General features: G+C 46.8%; 1 protein-coding gene across 1 annotated transcript in view; it reads right to left on the reverse strand.

The window, feature by feature from the left end:
- Nucleotides 1-20,156, reverse strand: part of Iqgap1 (IQ motif containing GTPase activating protein 1) — a 94,581-nt gene continuing 74,425 nt past the window's right edge. Inside the window, exons 26-38 of the mRNA XM_020179972.2 lie at nt 19,893-20,117; nt 16,425-16,565; nt 16,249-16,333; nt 15,030-15,262; nt 14,390-14,522; nt 13,058-13,160; nt 12,406-12,541; nt 12,025-12,112; nt 9,608-9,820; nt 8,718-8,884; nt 6,869-6,991; nt 3,788-3,896; nt 1-2,009 (exon numbers count right to left, since the gene is read on the reverse strand). Coding sequence (XP_020035561.2) covers nt 1,896-2,009; nt 3,788-3,896; nt 6,869-6,991; nt 8,718-8,884; nt 9,608-9,820; nt 12,025-12,112; nt 12,406-12,541; nt 13,058-13,160; nt 14,390-14,522; nt 15,030-15,262; nt 16,249-16,333; nt 16,425-16,565; nt 19,893-20,117 — 1,870 coding nt within the window. The 3' untranslated portion in view covers nt 1-1,895. The remainder of the gene's footprint in view (nt 2,010-3,787; nt 3,897-6,868; nt 6,992-8,717; nt 8,885-9,607; nt 9,821-12,024; nt 12,113-12,405; nt 12,542-13,057; nt 13,161-14,389; nt 14,523-15,029; nt 15,263-16,248; nt 16,334-16,424; nt 16,566-19,892; nt 20,118-20,156) is intronic.

Below are 20,156 nucleotides of genomic sequence, written 5' to 3' on the forward strand. Positions count from 1 at the left end.
CAGGAACAAATGACCTTTTATTTCATAAGGAGATACAAAGGCAATTGTGTGTAGTCACAATCTGATGGGAGGAAGTAAATTCCCAGTAAATGTCACGATGGCTGCTCAAAGAGAAGGTCAGAGGAGGAGAGACAGACAGAGGCTACAGTGCAAGGAAAGCGCTACTGCACTTGCGGTTGCTGGGGCCTCCGTGCTGTGGCACTGAGTTCTACACAGCCCACAGCACCGTGCTGCCTTGCATTGAACGTGTGCTCAGAGAACTGAAGCTTCTTCCTGGTCGTCTGTCTTGGATCTGGCCTGAGGGAAGGTGTTTGGGACGGGTGTCTTCTTCTAAGGAAACACGCTTGACACACTTGCGTCAGTCCCAGTTTTTGTGGCAATGCATCTTTGTTTAAGACAGAATGTGGCTATGGAACTCAGGCTAGCCTTGTCCTTGTGATCCTCCGGCCTTCACCTCCTGAGTACTGGGATTATAGGTGTGTACCACCATGCCTGGTTAGCATCTTTTTTTTAATCTGAGGGAAATGTTTACTGAAATAATTGTCCTTCTCTGGCACTCCCTATGGCCTGCACCCGTGGACCTGGCTCAGGAGACAGTCCATTGTAGAAAAAAAACACTTGTCCAAGACTTTCATTTGTAAGAGGGACACACCACATAATTGGTTATTAATTAAACAGTTTATTGGCCTTAAATATATACCAGTAAAATTTCGATGTTAGTTAAGTTTTATGATAAAAATAAAAACAAAAACAAACCACTGAACCAAAGTGCCAGAGGAAACCGAGGCTCAGCAGCATGACCGGTCTGATCTCCTGGATAAACACGTTTGTAAAAAGGTGTGACTTTATCCAAGAACAAAGCTTCTAAATTCAATGTTTGGAACTGTTTCTGATTCAGCCTTTAAAACTGGGGACTGGCAAACAGACACAAACGTGGGCAACAGAGAAAGGAGTGAGAATTAGAATTTTTAATCTCAAGTGCGACATGGTTGCCTGGTCATCATTTTACCTATTGAGGGCAGGATTCTCTTTCTGCAATCCTGCAGACAAATCCTAGTGTTTCAGATACACCAAAGTTTTAAGAGTTCAGATATACAGATAAATCAATGTTTAAAAAATCCTTTTCTCAGAGTACTGTAAAGGCTTTTAAAGCATTACATAAATCTTTAAAGCACCTATCACTCACAAGCTAAGAAATAAATCTGTGCTTTAATAAGGCACTCTTAAGACAGACATTCTACATTAGGGCTCGCCCTTCCTCTGCAGTGGGGATGGAGTCCATCTCTGAGCTGTGACAACGGTGCTCTAAATTCACCTGCCAGCTGAGAGCTATCAGTGGGCTGTCACTCTCTATAAAAACAGCCCAGATATGATGGTAAAGGTTAAAAGCAGTATCTCCTTCTCTAAAACGTCTTCATTTGAACAAAGAACAGTGACTTGACTGACCTCCTGCCCACAGAGGAAAACAGATGAAAGAGAACTAAGACTCCCTACATCCTCTGGTTTTACTGCTAGGAGAGAAATAGCAAGGATTTTGCAAGCTGACACTTTAACTGGACATCGTGGGTGTATGTTATTGTGCTAACAGCTTTCACGTCTCACTAATGGGAATTTATTGCTAAAACAGACACCGAAGCTCACAGCACAGGCTGTAAGAAAAGGGGATCTTGGTGGGGTTTCTGCTCCCCCAAGAGTTAAAAGAAAACAAAGGAACCACAGGGGAGAGGAAGGGTGAATTTCACTACCATAGAAAGGGCCACAAGGGTCCCGTCAGAGCGAAAGGACGTTGGGAGCGAATGGGACCAAGGCACCTTGTGGGCCAGGTCAGAAAGGGTCCCGGAAGGTGGCTGTGGGATTTCTTTCCCTCGTCCTCTGGGCTGCCAGCACGTGACCGATTACTTCCCGTAGAACTTTTTGTTGAGGAGGAAGATCAGGAGGTTGACATTTACTTTAGCTCTGTCAAATAATTTCATGACTGCAACTCCTTCATACTGTAGCTGCAACAAGTCCTGTTCAAAAAGCAAAAAACATGACAGTCAATCAAGTGTGTAGAACGAGAGAAGCAAGGACACCATGTGGGGAGTGACCTGGGAGGGACAAGGTGCCAGGTGCCATGTGTGAGGCGGGAGTCCCAGGACGGGGGCACTGGGGCGTGCTGGCCCGAGGAACGTTCTGCTTAACTTGGCCCTAGGGACGTTTTGTGTAGATTAAAATACACCAACATTGCCTTCCATGTGTGTTCTGTTAAATCAGACATTTTAAACCTCGTTTTAGAAGTTACAATGATAGTTTCCCATTTCATTTAACACACCTGGAAAGGATACCAGGCATTTCAATTCACGCTGAAATACACTCAGCACTGAAAAATAAGGCAAGGAGCAAGGTTGTCTCAATGACCCACTGGATTCTTTTGTTCCCCTGTGGGTGGGCCACTGATCCAGCCCCCAGCCCTACTGCCTTCTTCATTTCTATTTCACACGAGAAAGCGTTTCCATTTTGAAGGCAAAGGAGACAGACTAAACGCTTGTCAGCAGCCTGCTTCGGCCTGGCATTGCTGAAGCGCGTTATAACACACCTTTTCAAGCCCCCACCCAGCCCCGACGGTAAGATAAACTGCAGGCTCAGGTGTTAGGTGGAATGGCCAGCAGAACAGCCAGCTGCTGCTTGCGCTACTTCCCCACAGAGAGTGAGTTTAAGGAACTGGGGAGGTCTCCCTACCTCTAAACCTTAGGGGAGTAGTAACGAGAAAGCAAGGGTTAAAGGGAATTCATCTCCGGGAAAAACCTAGCCGGTGCATGGGGGCAGGCTGCACACCTGGAGTCCTGCATAGTTAATGATCTGGGCAGGCTGGCTGGCTAACACCTCTGGTGGGAAGGAGAGAAGAGGTGGGTCTTTTCTGTGGATGAAAATGTCTCACAAGCTAGGCTAACGTGCTTTTTGAGAGATTTGGTGCTTACCGAAAAGACAGTGACTAAGACACACTGTCAGTCCTAAGGAGGCACAGCCTTGGCAGTAGGAGGGAAGTGAGTCAACCCGTACTGTAAGCAGAGGGTGTCTCCGCAGGCTCCGGAAGCAAAGGCACGCCTGGAGAGGGTTTGGGTTAACGCACCTGCACCTGCGAGTGCCATCACGGAAGGAGGCTCACGGGGGTGTGGAGGGAGGAAGGCCCATGCTGAGAGGGCGGCTGGTGCTCTCCTACAGAAGGCCCTGCCCAGTCTGCCAGCAAAGCAGTGCAGGCAATGTGGGGGCAGAGCGTTTGCCTGTACAAGGGAGCGCCTGGAGTCCACGCCCAGCATAGGAAAAAGCCCCCCAGACAAACAAAAAGCCCCGAAGTGGTGAGGTGGTTTGGACACTGTTCATAATCCTCTCAATGCAGTAGTATCTCTAAATGTGTCAAACTTAGATATTTGAAAATAAAAATTTTGGTATAATTATTACAAAAGGAATCACCGCAGAGTTCTTTTTGGATTAAAAATGGGGATACAAAGATGCAATGGACTCATACTTTGTCAGGAACACATCCAACCCTGAAGTACCTGCAGCAAATCAAAACTCGAGAAAACCAGAGATGTCAAGCTACTGAGCAGACTTCCGGTTTTACCTGGTCAGCACTTCCCTCGAGACCCACTGGAGACCAGGCATCAGCTCAGTTTAGTGGCGGCTCTAAGCAGAGCTTCAGATAAAAGCGCTCTGAAGACTCCCACCTGGGAGGCCGTGAGTCCCCTCCCCGCCCTGAGGACAGCACAGCTCCCCCACTGAGCTCTGGCTCTACTTGGTGCCTACCCACCTGATAATGTAACATGAAAGTCTCCATCTGTACGCCCATGAATTTGGCTTTCACTTCAAAGTCTCCAACTTCCTCTGTTGGACTGATTTCAAAGATAACATTTTTAAACCTGTTGAGACAAAACATCACATGGGCGTGGTTTTTGTTCTCATGTACTGACACTCTGAGGGGAAGGGGCTGCACCATGTCTTCCTGGTGGGAAGGGGCAGGGGGTGCAGCCCCAAGCCCTGCAGGAGAAGCATGGGACAGCCACTCGCCTCAAAGTGGAGCCTGCGGAAAATGCCACATGTGGACTGTGACGGGCACCGTCAGACAATACTTTGGCCTCCACATGGCCACTGCCAAAACTTAATGGGAAGAGGGAAAAGGAAGAAAGTGGTCTGAAGGACAGGAGAGTGAGCGAGCAAGCATAAAGCAAGGGGGTCAGGAAACAGGACCAAGAGGCAGCTTTCTGAAAAAGCAGGTGCTCCGGTGCTGTGCATTTCAGCAGACCAAGTACAGCCAAAGACACCACTCAGTCTCCATAGGTCCCATGCCAGGAGATGTTTGCCCCCAGTGAACAAAGTACTCCACCCTACATTTCCAGAACTCAACTACGGATCTAACCTCCCCCTGGGAACAGATCTGAGAAAGGTGCAAAACAGGCCACTGGGAAGGTAAAAGAAAGCTCACAAAGTTCACCTTAGGGTTAGTTAGTTGTGCAGTAATTCACTTCAAGAGTTTTGGGTGACTATCTGGATTCCAAGCCTAGAGTAGCAAATTAAAAAGGAGAGAGGCAAATGGAGCTGGGCACTTGAAGAGCAGTGGGAAGTAACAAAAATGCCTGTAAAATCCCAGCTACCTAGAGATGGAGATTGGGAAGATCATGGCTCGAGGCCAGCCTTGGCAAAGAGTTAATGAGTCCCCATCTCAACTAATAAGCTGGGCGTAGAGGCTTGCACCTGGCTATGATGCAGGTGTAGTGAGGACCATGGTCCAGGTCTGAAAAGTACCTAAAGCAAAGAGGGCTGGGTCCACAACTCAAGTGGTGGAGCACCTGCCTAGGCACAAGGGCCTGAGTTTAAAACCCCAGTACCAGAAAAAAAAAGGGGCGGGGCGGGGGCGGGAATAATAACCATTATGAGACAGGTTTGAAAAATGTATAAAGTGCTCAAACAAAACCCAGACAGACAAAGGTCTCTACCTGAAAACTGCCCAAAGATAAATATTAAGCCATACTTTAAAAACAGTCCTCACCAAAAAAAAAAAAAAAAAAAAAAAAAACCCTAAATATCTCAACAAGAAACCTAAGAAATGAACATTTTTTAAATTTATTTATTATTTTGTGATACTGGGGATTAAACTCAGGGTTTGCAAGATTTTTTTTAATTACTAAATTCAAAACCATTAAAAATTAAGCATCGATGGCAAGGAAGTAGTGAGATACACTTCGACAGGAGAGGTAAGAGTTTTCCATCCACTGTGGAAAACAGTACAGCAGCTCCTCAAAAACTAAAAGTGCAACTCCCACGGGCCCAGCAATCCACAGCAGTAGACACCCAGAGCGTCAGCAGCAGGATCTCAAAGATGCCATCAGCCCTGTTCACAAGAGCCATGAGCTCATCGATGCGTGAACAGGTAAGACAAAATGCACTCCATACAGATAATGGAATATTATTCAGCCTTAAAAAGGAAGGAAATCCTGTCACATGACGAACTGTGAGGACATTTTGCTAAGCAAAACAAGCCAATACAAAAGACAAGTATCATAGGATTCCACTTGTAGCAGTAACTAATGAGTCAAACTCAAATAGAAAGCAAAACGGTTGCCTGTGGCTGGCAAGAGGGAAAAGTCAGGAATTGCTGTTTCATGGGCACAGAGTTCAGCAAGATGAAAACCTCTGGAGCTCTACCTCACAGCAATGTGAAAACACTGAACACTACTGAACTGGCCCCTCAAAATGCTTAATATATTAGTTTCACATTCTGTATTTTTATAATAAAATAGCTTTTAATACCCTTTGACCACAAATTCAATTTTTAGGCATCTATTATTAAAAAAAAAAAAAGAAAAATCACAGCCCAGTGTGGAGACACATGCCTGTAATGCCAGCACTCAGGAGGCTGAGGCAGGAGGGTCTTGAGGACAGCCTGAGCTACACAGTGAGATGATGTCTCAAAAAACAAAAGCAGCCAGGCACCGGTGACTCGCATCTGTAATCCTAGTAGGCAGAGCTCAGGAGATAGATGAATGAGTGAGTGAGAGAGAGAAAGTAGGAAATAAGCTAAAATGATTTCAGTGGTTAGCTCTGCTTTTTGGGATTTACAGGTGCTTTTTTCTCTCCCCTGGGGCTTGAACTCAGTGACTATACTTGAGCCGCTCCACCAGCCCTTTTTTGTGATGAGTTTTTTCAAGATAGGGTCTTGAGAATGATTTGCCAGGCTGGCTTTGAACCATGATCCTCCTGATCTCCTGGGCAGCTGGGATTACAGGCATGAGGCATGGTGCCCGGCCGCTGGGTGGTTTTTCCAAGATCAAAAATGAATACGTATTTTAGAATCAGAAAAATATAAAAGTTTCTCCTTCTTTGATGGGACTGGGGTTTGAACTCAGGGCTTCACACTTGCAAAGCAGACACTCCACCGCTTGAGCCACTCTGCCAGCCCGTAGAAGTTTCTTCTCAAACAGACACAAGAAAACAGTCAGTGGCAGAAGCCACAGCACTGAGTGATGGCTCAAAGAATGCTTGTGAGTGATGCTGTGGCTCGGGCTGCAGCAGACGTCACCAAGCAAGGTGTTTCCCAGCCCTCGGTGCCTAGTCTCAGGGTGAAGTAAAAGCTTCTTTTGCTATTCTGATTCAGACAAGAAATCAAAGGAATGAAGGAAGAAGGGAGAATGACGATGGACCACGCCCCGCGACAGAGGCTCCACACACAGGGAAAAGCAGCACATGCTCTTTTGTGACAGATACAGTAACTCCGTGCGAGACCTGATTCTGCATGGAAAAATACAGAAATATGTAAAATACAAAAAGTGGCCACCAGGAGAAAGTGGTAAGACAGATGTGAGGGACAGACAAAAGGTGAAGGGTCGGTACTCACTGGTTCACCTGCAGGTCCTCGATCTCCAGGAGAACGCCTTTCTCATGCAGCCTTGCTGCTGTGTACTTCAGTGAAATCTTTTTGCTCTTCTTTCCTTTCATTTCCCTAGGCTTTTTGGAGACCCTGTTTAAAAAAAATCATGTGGTGCCACTTTCTGTAAGTTGCCATGAGTCTGTCTTCGGTAAGTCAGGGAAATGAGGTCAGAAAAGCTGTACATATGCACGAGTAACACATCAATTCTGAACCCATGCTAAACAGGGAAACCACTAACCCAATCTCGCCTCTAGTTTACATTACAGGTGCAAACGCAGCCAGGGTCTCATGGCACCTGAACACTCCTCTCTGTCCTCCTTGGGACTAAGAAGGGCACGAAAGAGCATCCTTGGCCAGCCTGAGGCAACGGTATTGGCTGAGATTCCAACACCACTGCAAGCCCGCAGCTGTGATGGGCGAAGTTATCTTCGGGTAAAGAGGAGCCAACACAGCCAGCGGAGGAAAAGGAGTAAGGAAAGAGAAACAGATGTTAGGAGGCGACAGATGTTCAAGGTGAGAAGGGGTGCAAAGTAAGTGAATGAGGAAAGATGCAGGAGATGCAGGCATCCAGAACTCCCAAAGGAGGCTTCATGAAGCAGGCAGGTTGTCTGTAGGCCTGTGAATGGGGATAGTCCCAGCAATTCCACTTCTAGAAACAGCTTCATGTCAAAGGGGTTGACTAAAGTATCTTATTTATCTATGCTATGGAATACTATGCAGTCATTAAAAGGTAAGGATCTGACTGGGTGCCAGTGGCTCATGCCTGTAACCCTAGCTACTTGGGAGGCTGAGATCAGGAGGATCGAGGTTCAAAGCCAGCAAATAGTTCTTGAGAACCCATCTCCAAAATAACCAAAACAAAATGAACTGGAGGTGTGGCTCGAGTGGCACAGCACCTCTTTGCAAGTATGAAGCCCTGAGTTCAAATCCCGGTCTCATGAATAAAAATGAGGATCTAGCTGTGTGGCTTGGAAGCCAGGAGCCCACCTAGTCACAGGAATGCTCAGAGAAGTAATCCCTCCAGGTTGGGCACAGCAAGTGCACGAAGAATGATTGGGTGGGGGGGCTCAAAAGGCAGGAGCCAGCAGTCAGCCCTTCAAGCTAGCTTGCAGGACCCGATTTCTGTCCCTTCAGTTTCAGTCCTTGTCACTCCAGGGAGTCTTCCAGGGAGGGAGAGAGAAAGAGAGCAAGCAAGCCAGAGAGAGGGGAAGCAGAGCTAGCAAAACATTAAAACCTAGCCAGTCTAGTGAGGGATGTTGGGGGTTTCTCTTCAACATCTCTGAGGTCTGAAATTCTTAATAAAAAGTTGGGAGTGAAAAATAAGCTGGCCTTACAAGTAGAACCTGTACTCATCACCTCATCTCTATGAGTTTCCATTTCCCTCCCCACAATGGACAGGTAGTTTGTGGACAGGACCAGAAAAGCTGTGTCAGACCTTCCTTGGAGTTCTGTGACCCTGTCAAAGAAGCCAAATGTGCATGGTTTCCTTAACAGATCCTGGGAGCACTAGGTCACCTACTTCTGTGCCTCTAATTTCTGGGACCAAGAAGGTATTTTGGAACACGAGGTACTTGGAGCATGCTGAAGTCCCCATCCCCACATGGTCCCCAAGTACAACAGACACATGTGCGTGGAAAAAGACTGTCAAGCAGGCAACTACGGACTTAGAAGCATCAGGGAGAACTGAACAATATCAGATCCAGGGTGTTTTAGGTACAGGCTTCGAGTGCACTTCAGGTGCCTCTATGTCTTTTCCCCACCCCAGTTCTTTCCCTGGATTGACTTCTTAAAAATAATAATAATAAAAACTACTCACTTGCCCTTGCTGGCAAGGTTATCCAAGCAGGTTTTGATGTAGCTTTTGTAGTAATCCACCTGCTCTCCGTAAAAGGTGGCTTTGGAGTTGAGAGCTGCATACGTCTGCTGCAGCTTCACCAGCTCTGCTTTCCTCCTCTGTCGGTACCGCCGCTGATTGCGGATATCCTGAGGCACGATTGTTAAAATTAGGACAACAGTGCCAGTGCCACATGCCTCTCAAATCATCCCTGTGTACTTATCACAGATGCCCAGCAGTGCATAACTGCCCTGAACAGGACTGTGGTCTTAAGGGGCAGCTATCTCCAGACAAGATCACAGAAACTCAGGCCTCACTCCATTTGTATCTTCTACCTTCAGACTGCCTCGTATTTAGGGTTTACATGCAAGGATGGATTCAGCCTTTTAGGTTCGTTGTCCAGGTAGGGAGAAAAAGGACTGTAATACACTGATTATCCAGTTCTTAGTTGTCCATCTGAGTACAGCAACCGAGAGCACCTAACCAGGTGTGGTGGGACACACTTGTAATCCCAGCACTTGGGAAGCTAAGACAGGAGAATCATGAGTTCAAGGCCAGTGTGGGCTACACAGTGAAACCCTGTTTTTAAAAAAAAAACCAGCACAATGCCTAAAACTTTGAGCTCACTTGAGATGACTGGCACAAAACAAGTCGGTCATTTGAACTTTATATTACACAGCAGTTATGAAAAAGACCTGAAGAATTCTTTCAGAAAAATTTAGATGCAGGAAGCCCCAGCTAACATCTTCCGCCCATTCATTTGGGTCATGAAATAAACCACCTCAGGACGGACCAGGATCAGAGCTGGTGTCTGAGAACCTTGGAAACAGCTTTGAACAGACCAGGTCATTACTGTCCCCAATGTGACATACCCTGGCAATGTCGTTAATCAGCTCCTGGTATTTGTTCTTTGGGTCCACAGTTCCGAGCTCTGCTAGCTTCTTCAAGCCTGTCTGGATCTTCTCCTTCTTCTCTTGAAGGCTGAGGTTGCTGTCTTCCTTCAGAGATTTTGACTTTTTCATCTTATCAGGAGTTTTGGCATCACGGATAGCACGTCTCTGCATGGCCCTCTGATGTTCTGCTTCCTGCAGATGAAAAAATAAGTTCCCAGCAAATTCACCATGCTGACCCTAAGCCTGGATTTACATAGCAGATCTGCATTTGAATTCATACGGTTGCCAAATTCCATTCTAGAGACTACGGGAACAACTCTTGCCCCTACTGAATGACAAGAATGTGCACGATGGAGAGGCAGGTCTTTCCATCTGTAAAATTTCATCCACGAAGCCACATGGTTTTCTCAGGATCTCCTGGACTCTAGTACAGCCAGGAGACTTGTGCTACTGCCTATAAAATAAGGGTATTTTCTCGTAGCACATTTTGGGACATGGAAGTCATTACGTTTTATTCAAACCGTGGCTCCGTGAATGTCAGAGCTGCACTCATGCAACTTTGGTGCTCAGTAAACCCTGGTTGATTCTTTTTATCCCTTATTCTGGCTGCGTCATGCTCAAGCCTTCACTCAGCTTTCAAAGGTGCTGCCAATGCCAAGATCCGAACAGGAAAACTGCCCCCTCCTATTATCATTCATTTGTCCCTGATTTCTAATCTTTCATCCCCCTCCCCAATATCCCCTGCCCAGTACTGTGGATGGAACCCAGGGCCTCACACTTGCTAGACAAGTGCTCTGACTCTGAGCTATACCCCCAGTTCCTGTTCCACCTACCTCCCCACCACTTTTTTTTTTTTTTTTTTTTTTTTAAATTTTAAGATGGGGTTTTGCTCAGTCGCCTAGGCAGACTCAAACTTGATATCATCCTGAGTAGCTGGGAACACAGGTGTGCCTGGACTCTCTCCTGCCCTTCTTCAACAGCTTGTCACCTGGCTTCAGCATCGACTGCTCTCATCCCCAATCACTACCCCCCACCCAGATGCAATGTCTCTTCCTTGCTCAGCTCTGCATTCCCTTCTTGCCATGGGCATGGGCTTGGTACTTTCATGGGCTTTTCTGTTACTTTCTTAATACTTCAGACATCACTGCAATGCTGACAGATCCCAAATCTTGGAACTTAAGACTCGATGGCATATTCTGAGTGGTTTGTATTCAGATGTTACACCTGCAATGGCTTGTAGTTCACTTTGTCATTCTTCCCAAACTGGAAAGATTCCCTTCCCCAATGTCCCCCTTCCTTCTTTCTGGTGTCAAGAGGACTCTGCATCACAAGGCAAAGTGCTTAAGCTGCTCCTTCCTCACACACTAACTAGTATCAGAGCGCCTAAAAGCTGAAACCCATTTAAAACAGTTTTCCAATAGTCCTAGAGAGCCAGGCTTCCAGGGGCCCTTCACCTGCTTTGTTGTGTCATTGTCACTTAGTAAAATGGACTCCCGTGCTTAAAATTTGACAGCAAGTGACCTGGCCAGCTTTGACATTCGACAAGTAGTAAAGGAGTCTTAAATGTGAAGTGACCCTCGAACCCTTCCCACCCCTTACCTGGCACCACGTCACACACAGGGACGACTCGGCTTTCACCCGCCCTGACAGCACTACCCAGTGATCCAGTGCTACACAGGCTCAAAGCTCTAGAAGGCTCCATCCCGTATCTCTGCAGTGCAAATCCCTCCCCAGCTTTTGAGTTCCAGACGATCTGGGCTCCTGTTTTCCTCCTCACTAGACCTCCACTACGTTCTCTTTCTAGAAGCACAGCCTGATCACATCACATCCTTCCTCCTTTGTCCCAGAAACCCTCTCCTGTCTCACATGCACACCTAAGTCCCACCCTTCTTTAAGTTTGCCTCAGGTTGCAGGTCTTTTGTGAAGCCTTCCTGATGCAGTGCTCCTTGCTGCCTCTCTCCTGGAACCTCCATCATTTTTATAATTGATCCTATAGTTAGTTTTAATGGTTTATCATTGTTTCAAGTACATATGACTCATTGTCCAAACAGGATCTTAAGTACATTCTGTACTTCTGTATGTCAAGGCATTTAACAGAATCACAACTATAAAATGCTCAATAAATTGCTAGATGAACTCACTGATTCTGCCTCAAATTCTAACACCCCCCCCCACCCCCGCCAAGCCCCTCTCTGTAAGAGCCGGTGAGCTTCCCGTGCTAAGAACATCTTTTGGATTTAGGAACCAACAACCCTCTCAGACAAGCCGGAGCCACTAGTCCACTGGTTAAATCCAACCTCTTACTTAAGCCATGCCCTCTCCCCCCACCCCACAATGTATCTATGACAGGATTGCTTATCTACCCATGAAGACACGAGTTAAACCCTAACTCTTACCTGTTCACTGGAGGCTGGTGTTTCTAGGATTTCAGTCAGGGTCTCTCCTGGCTGGAACCGGATGACATCCACGATTAAACGCTTTGTGCTGGAATCAGACAAGGAAGCATTTCAATGTTACTGTATGCCAACCTTCCCCTCAAGTGGATGTAAGCACCAGCAGGGCAAACACCATGTGGCAGAGGTCCCAATGGGCAGCTGCTGGCACAGGGGCTGGATGCCCTGAGCTTATTCACTCACTACAACAGAGGAGGTGCCAGGGCTGGGAATTCCACAGCAAAATAAGGTGTAAGTCCTGTGCCAAGTACAAAGCGTGGAGTCCAGAGCTGTGATGGTGTGACCTAGTGAGCTCCCCCGCCTCACTCTCCACTCAATGCTCACTTCAGTAAGATGGTCCGGGCATCCATCTCTGCGTTTTCATCTCCAGGCACATCAAACTTGTTGGTGAGTGTGAGAGAGACCTCTGTCTTGGCCAGCGCCTCTTTACTTGGGTCATTGAAGTTGCCACTGCTTTCCCCTGTAGTTTGGGATAGAGTCAATGTATGAAAAGGGGGAGCTACTGGAGGGAAATAATACAAATAAAAGATGCAAGTCTAAGATTACTCTTGAATAAGTCAGCACATAATGCAGCAAGAACATCTTCCAGTGAGAAATATAAATGTGCCAAATGAGGAAGGCAAAGGATTCAAAATAAGATAATTTCATAAAAAATTTTGGGATACCATAGCTGTACGGGGGTACACTGTGACAGTTACATGTGCTTACAATGTATCTTACTTAGAGTCACCCCTCCATCTTTCTCCTTTGTCCCCCTTCATAAACGTTTGACAGTCATTTTAACAATGTAACATCACAATTCTCCCTCCAAACACCCTTTCCTTCAAGGACTCTTGTGTTTTGTATTTAAAATGATCCCTTTTTTGGGCTTCAGCCCTTCATCTGCTTGGTTTTGCAATGTATCAGAATCTGGTGCAGAAACAGAGAAGGTGAAAGTTGCCGCTCTCAGCACCAGGCAGTGAAATGAGAATATTACCTATCAACGACTCGATGGTGGGCACCTCGCCAAGGTCGTCCAGCAGCTCATGGATTGGATCATTGTGCTCTGGAGCAATGGCGTCCTGGTGGTCCAACAGGAGCTGCAGAAACCCGCCATTAATCCAGTTTTCACACTCAACCCGGAGTCCCTGTCCCAACCCACAATGCCCGACAAAGGTCGGTGGGGTGGCAAAGCTCCTGTGTTCAAAGAACTGCAGACCCATCCTCAAAAACTCACTCAACCACACATGACACAGTCAGAGCCTCACCGGCTCTGTGGAACAGGGGAGGTTATGACATATGTCACGGCCATAAAGGATTCAAATGTACCCTGAGTAAGAAAGAACCATGGAGCACATAGACTTCAGTATCTACATACACCCTGCATTGCTAGTTCAAACACACTTAGGCTTTTAGTGAATATTCCAGTGTATTTTGTGCCATATCTTTTTTTTTTTTTTTCCTTGAGATAACCTCACTACACAGCCCAGGTTGGCCTTGAACTCATGATCATCAAATTCTCCACCTCCTGAGTGCTGGGATTACAGGCATGTACCACTGTACAACATCTTTTGTTTTGGTTTGGATTTTTGCAGTGCTGGGGACCGAACTTGGCCAGTATACAGCCTCTTTTATTTAGAGAAAAGCATACCAGATTAGTATCATTATCTCAGTGGTACTACATAAAGCCTTCAAGATGCTGTCCTCCCAAGTGCTGTCCTCAAAAACAACAGCATCTGGAATTTCATTTACATTTTACATATGTCCTCATGTCTCCAAAGCAAGAAATTGTTTGAAAAGAAATTGTTGAAAAAATCTATAGAAACAGGGAGCTCCCAAGAGAAAATTTTCTCTAGGACTAGAGAGAGGAGGAAGTTAGTGTTCTGGATTGTGTCGAAGAACACGCAGAGGGCTGGGTAAGGAGGGACAGAGAACACATTATTTTATCAAGCTGCTAGGTGAGGGCTTAGGATGCACATTTTGGCGCTCTCCCCAGGGATTCTGACTCAATACACCTGCGGTGCAGTCAGGAAACCTCATTTTACCATCAGTCCAGATGGGCCTGACGCAGGTGGCCTGGTGATAATTTGCAGAAACTTAGCACATAGCTGAAAAGAAGAGGGAGGGCTGGGCCGGGGCGGCAGCGGTGGCAGAGCACTTGTCTGGGGCACAGGCCCCAGGTTGGATCCCCAGGATCACACAGACACACACCCCAAACAAAAGCAAAGGAAGAGAGATAACAAGAAGTTTTGGTGTCATGAAGATCAGAGGAAATCGAGATACCAGTAAGCAGAACAACAAAATTAAGTAATTAAAGCAAAGTACTCACAGTGTGGGTGTTGATGATTTCACCAATGGAAATGTAGATCACTGGCTTGGTGAGGGTCACCAGATCAGAATACTCATCCACGTTGAATTTATCCTGGAGCTCTGGCACATCACATGCAGTTTGGAAAAACCGTCTGCAGGAAAGCACGACCCCCCAGTGAGTGACACGGATGTGAGAGGCTGGCAGTGGACATCCAATGAGCCTTTCAAGCAAAGTCAGCCAGGAGCGTGAACTCCAGGGAACTGCTACCTGACAGCCCTGGGCTATTGGTTCTCTAACTTCTTTCCCCATCTAATTTTAGTTCTGCCTACAAGAACCACTCGAGCACAATTTAAGACAGTTCTCAGATACCTGTGCCATTTACCCCGAAGACTGCTCTGAGGCACTGAATTCAAGCCTAATGCTAGCTTACGAATATTGCAGGACTTCCAATTCTTCTCTGAACGCAAAGTAGCGTGGGCCTAGTGCATAACCACAGTTTTTTACATTAAGCACTGCCTATCTCTTACAAAAACTCTCCAGAATGCACCAACTTCTGGAGTGCTGCGCACATCAAACACAAATCCTGCGAAAGGACAGCCTGGGGAGAGCTGGGGCTTAATCTTGCCTTTCCTTCAGAGATAAAAGCGCAGCCCTGTACCTGAATTTCTGGTAGGACTGGGAGAGGTACTCGTTGATGACGCCCAGGTGGGCGTTATCGCCCAGGAACATCTTATTGGAGGCTGCATGCTGCAGCATCTTCGCAATGGAGCCCAGGTTGCGCCGCTGGTCTGTTGTGAGCTGGCCGCCTGCTGACAGATCGATGATGTCGAAGGCGTCTGGAGCAACAATGGCTGGGTTCATGTACCGGTAATACAGCAAGTTACCGATGATCTGAAACAGACATGTGGGAGTTAAAAAGTCGCACCGATGGGTGAGGCACGGAGGACTGTGCTAGCAAAGAAAACGAGAAAGCGCAGCCCTGTGAGGAAAAATGCACACACACACACACACACACACGCACACACACACACGCATGCATGCATGCATGCATATACACTTTCTGGCAAGGCCTACAACTAAAATAAACATTTCTTTTGTTGCGAGAGTGGGAAAAAGGAGAACTGAACGTCACTACCAGGGATCGATGAAAGAGCAGACTGAGAAAGTAAAAATAAGCATTCAGGGGTATCTTTTGTCCACACGTCATGGCAGCCGATGACACGGGCACACTGTCTGCTTTCACAGGCACCAGCTATGATCACAGCTAAAATAGGTTCTTAAGGACTCAGCACACAACCTATTTGGTTTAATCTGTCAACCCCCACCATCCTCATGCTGCAGGCTCCAAAAGCCAAGTTCATGCCTCCGAAATGAAATTCACTCAACACACATTTCTTCCACAGAAGAATTCAAGGACAGTCACAGCATTTCCCCTAGAGTTTCATTCAGAAAAAAATAAAATTAATTCACCTGCACAGAAAGTCTAGAATCGAGGCCTCACTGTAGGAAAGCACAGAACTAGGAGAGAGAAGAAAAAAGCATTCAGATTAAAAAAAGAAGAAAAAACAAAAAAGAAAGGAGCATAGTTGAGTGAGAAAGTTACCAGCAAGCTTTAGCAGAAACTGTGACTGCTACTACCACCTGGCCACCAGCAGAGGGAGCAATTCCTCAGCAAAAAGAAACAAGAAAAACCACCTTCTCTACTTTGATGTATATTGTGTGCTGCTCAGACCTGAATGGGGAAGCTCTCATTTACTCTACAATTGCTTTCGAAGCTGGGGACAATGGTGAGTTACCGCAGCCAGGATCTACGCAGAGGCACTGACTAGTGGTCACTGTCAGGTTTAAGTTTACCGCTCTTCCCTGCAGACTCTCACCTTCAGCAGCTCGTCCTCACCAGCATCGGGGAACTTCTCGTGCAGGGAGTCCTTCAGCACCTTGGCAATGAAGCGCATCCCGTAACTGAGAGATGGAGAGAACTCAGTGAGAAGGGCTAGGGGCAGATGAGCACCAGGGCTGGGCTCCCTCGGCTCCCTCGGCTGCGGGGACTCACGGGATTTTATCCACAGAGCTGACAATGGCTGACAGGAACTTGTCTGTCACAGTCCGCATGTTCCTGATGGAGTTGTCCAGCCGCGTCTTCACTTCTTCATGAGCCAGAGCCTGCTCAGGGGTCACATCGTAGGGCAGTTTGCTGGAGAGAAATCACCCCCAACCATGTTAGAATGACAGCCAGGGACAGCAGCAAACTCTCAGGTTAGGTAACTTCAGCTCACGCACACAGGCATACTGACAAAGTAGGGGTTTAATGCTCAACTCGGGTTTTCACAGCTTTTAACAGAATCAAATGCCTGCACTGCGTGCCAGGCACTATGACAAGCACTTCGGAATAAAAGGTGGGTAAGACAACTTCTTGTAAATCTCGCACAGTCTAAGGGAGACACACAAGCAGGTATTTGTGAACGTCGCATATGGGCTGGGTGTAGCTTGGTGGTAGAGTGTTTGTCCAGCATGCACAGGCACTGAGTTCCAGCCCCAGCACTGGGGAAAAATGCTATTAATAAGAAGTTGGTCAAAAGTGCTGCAGGACTACATGGAGGGGGCTTCTGCTCAGACCGAAGGAAGCAAGGAGGCTTCCCAAGGGAAGAGACACCTCAATTTGGGAAAAAAGGAGAGACCTTCTTGGTGGGGAATCATATACAAAGACAGGGAAGAGGGAAGAGAAATGAGAGTGGAAAGAGTAACAGACCCCCAGCCACGGAGGAGCCCGTAAGCTCAGGCTCACCTCACGTGGCATTATTCCTTATAGAAGCCAGAGGGGCCATGGAAGCTACGAGATCTGTATTCTAAGGAAGATTTCTCTGGCTCCCATGAGAATGAATTACAGATGGACAGACAGAGATGAAAGAGGCAGGAGACCAGGACCCTGGCCTGGTCAGGAAATGACAACAGACATAGATGCAGCAGTGGGGATGAAGAGAAGACCTGATAAACACTGAAGAGACACAACAGTCAAAGGACTCAGTGGCCCTTCTCTTGGTGAGAGAGGAGACATACACAGGAATGGAAGCCGCAGGCTGACCAGGTCACTCAAGGAGGGCACGAGTTAGCGTTAGCAGAGGAAACTGGCATTAAAATAGCAGGTTTGCTAAGACAAAGATGAATGAACTACAAGGGCAGGATTCTAGCACTTTCCCCGAGATCCAAAAGCAGTGATGTCATCTCAGACTTTCCAGAAGGGCACTGAATTCAAACCAAGCCGCCTAATGAGAGAGGTGTGGAGGGAGATTTGGTATACCCAGAAAAGGAAGGTGATGTGCCCAGGGGACAGAACCTGCAGCCATATGACCACAAGTCAAGGGACACCAACAGTCACCAGAAGCTGGAAGAAGCAAGGAACAGGTTTTAGCCAGCAGTAATGGTTGCAGATTTCTGGCCTCTAGAACCACAAGAGAATAAATGTCTCCTGTTTTAAGCTGCCAAGGATGTGAGGATTCATTGTAGCAGCTGCAGGAAAGCAATACAAACAGTAGGCATTTGACTCCATCCTCCATAGTGCCTGAGTCACACCCACAGATAGACGCAGCAAGAAAACAAAACAAGGCAAAACACTCTGCAAAAACAGTAAGGTCTTTGGAGTTTACATTAAAGAGCATGCATACTTTATAAGTTAGATACGATGTATCTTTTATATCCCCAAAATGTACAATAACCTATGTGTAAATATTTATAAAGTAGGGCTGCAGGTTCACCTGCTATGTACAGCAAGGCCCTGGTTTCAATCCCCAGCGCTGCAAAAAAGATTACAATAAAATTTTTTTAAGTTCAAGAAAAAGTAACGAACACAGGAAATAAAAGTACTCAAAGCAATGGTCGCAGTTAAAGAAAAGAATATTGAACTTGCCAAGATTTTAGATGTGACCATTCTTCCCAACAGGGGGCATGGCCCCAGTCTGCTATGTTGGGAGGCTGGAGTCACAGAAGCAAGCCCCAGATCTGGGATGTCACCCACAGGACAGCTTCCCACCACCCACACACATTGGAGGTATTGAAATTCACTTCCATTTATGAAAAGCCTAAGAGGCACCAGTTTCTTACAGATGCCTGCAAGAGGAAAAACTCCTGACACTGCCAGTGCAATTTTTACCTGAAAATGACTGATTCATGGCCCATTAAAGGAAATAAACAGCTTGCTTAGGGACATCCTGGTTGTGGGTGAGGCTGGGATGTGGCTCAGTAGTAGAGTGAGCACCTAATATGTCTGACGCCCTGGGTCCCATCCCCAGCAGAGAAAAAAAGAAAGAGTATTGATTCCCAGACAATCTTCATCTCACTCAGCAATGACCAGAATCCTGGAGCAGATTTGTAGGGGACTGAGAACCGGTCAGGTACCAAGTATTCTGAGGAGGGCACAGCCCTTTCCAGGAGTCAGTGTACTTCTTCCTCTAGCCAGGCACACCTTCCCCTGAGCATGGTGTCCAAGCACAGAGAGAGCAGAACGATGTGGAGATGTTACTCAGAGTGTGACGGTGCCAGGCTACACTACTGCGGAAGACACAAGGCAATGGTACCATGATGCAGTCAATGCACTGTCCCTCATCGAGAGAACTTTGCATAACAGCCGTCAGCTGAAGTACACAGTGTGCTCAGTGACACAGATGAATTTCTGTTTTTGGCCTGCAAACCACACTTTGAATAGCAACGGTGTGGAAAGCTGCACCCCACCCTTGCCCCTCCAGGCAGCCTTCTGCACCACCTCACTTTATTCCACAACAGTTTTCGAAAAGGCCAGAGATCCCGCTCACATCTGCACTCCTTGCCTTGGTTCTCTAAACTCTATCTGCTCAACGTTACTAGAATTTGGCTGATAAAACTTTCTCCCATGGATATGTTAATGTTGGTGGCCTGTAGCCCTCAGTGTTCCAGAGCAGCTCGCCACTCAGCCCACACCACCTTCTCCCCTTCACTGAACACCATATGTCATTCAATCTGTATGAGCCTCCCCATTCAACTGCATCTGTAGCTATGCCAGGGTCCTTTCAGGTCCTAGTCCCTCTGCACCAAGCTCTGGCAAGGCTGGCCCCACCTCACCCTTCTGGCTTCAGCCAAATGAAGCTGAAGCTTCCTGTCCTCAGATAGATTTTCCCTAGCCATGCTGTTATATCAGCTCCTTCTTCAGGTATATTACCCTACAAAAAGCTTCATAAACATTCCTGCATTTGTCATTATTTTTATATACCTGTTGGTTGTCTCTTCCCCCCCCAATAAACCAGGCAGAGAGAGCAGGGAACATGCCTATTTCACACAATGTGATATGCTTTACCGCATGTGTATCTAACACAGTGCCTGGCACTAAGTACACAATAAATATTTGCTAAGTAAGTGAACTTGTTACCTGCTCAACAATTTAAAGATCAGCTCTGTACTTGAATAATGAGTGCTTTGTAAATCAACAGTAACTGCGTTTGTAAGAAGACAGAAAATAATAAAAACATGAAAGAAAAGGTGAGTAGCACTCTACCTGGCCTCCCCCGTCTGAGACTCCATCTGGTTAACCCATGACTTGTAAATATCCACAGGGTCAGTCTTGATGTTGAGTGACTTGTCATCCATGATCTCCTTCACCACAGGGGCCAGCATCTGTCTCAGGGCATTCTGACCCCGTGCTCCACGGTTGAAACTTACAACCATCTTAATGACTGTAGGGTTTCCTGTCACGATCTCTTGAATCTGATCCACCTTTGACCTGGGCAACATCAAATACAAATTCAATGTAAACTAATCT

The sequence above is a fragment of the Castor canadensis genome, chromosome 19, assembly GCF_047511655.1.
Source record: "Castor canadensis chromosome 19, mCasCan1.hap1v2, whole genome shotgun sequence".
Taxonomy (NCBI): Eukaryota; Metazoa; Chordata; class Mammalia; order Rodentia; family Castoridae; genus Castor; species Castor canadensis.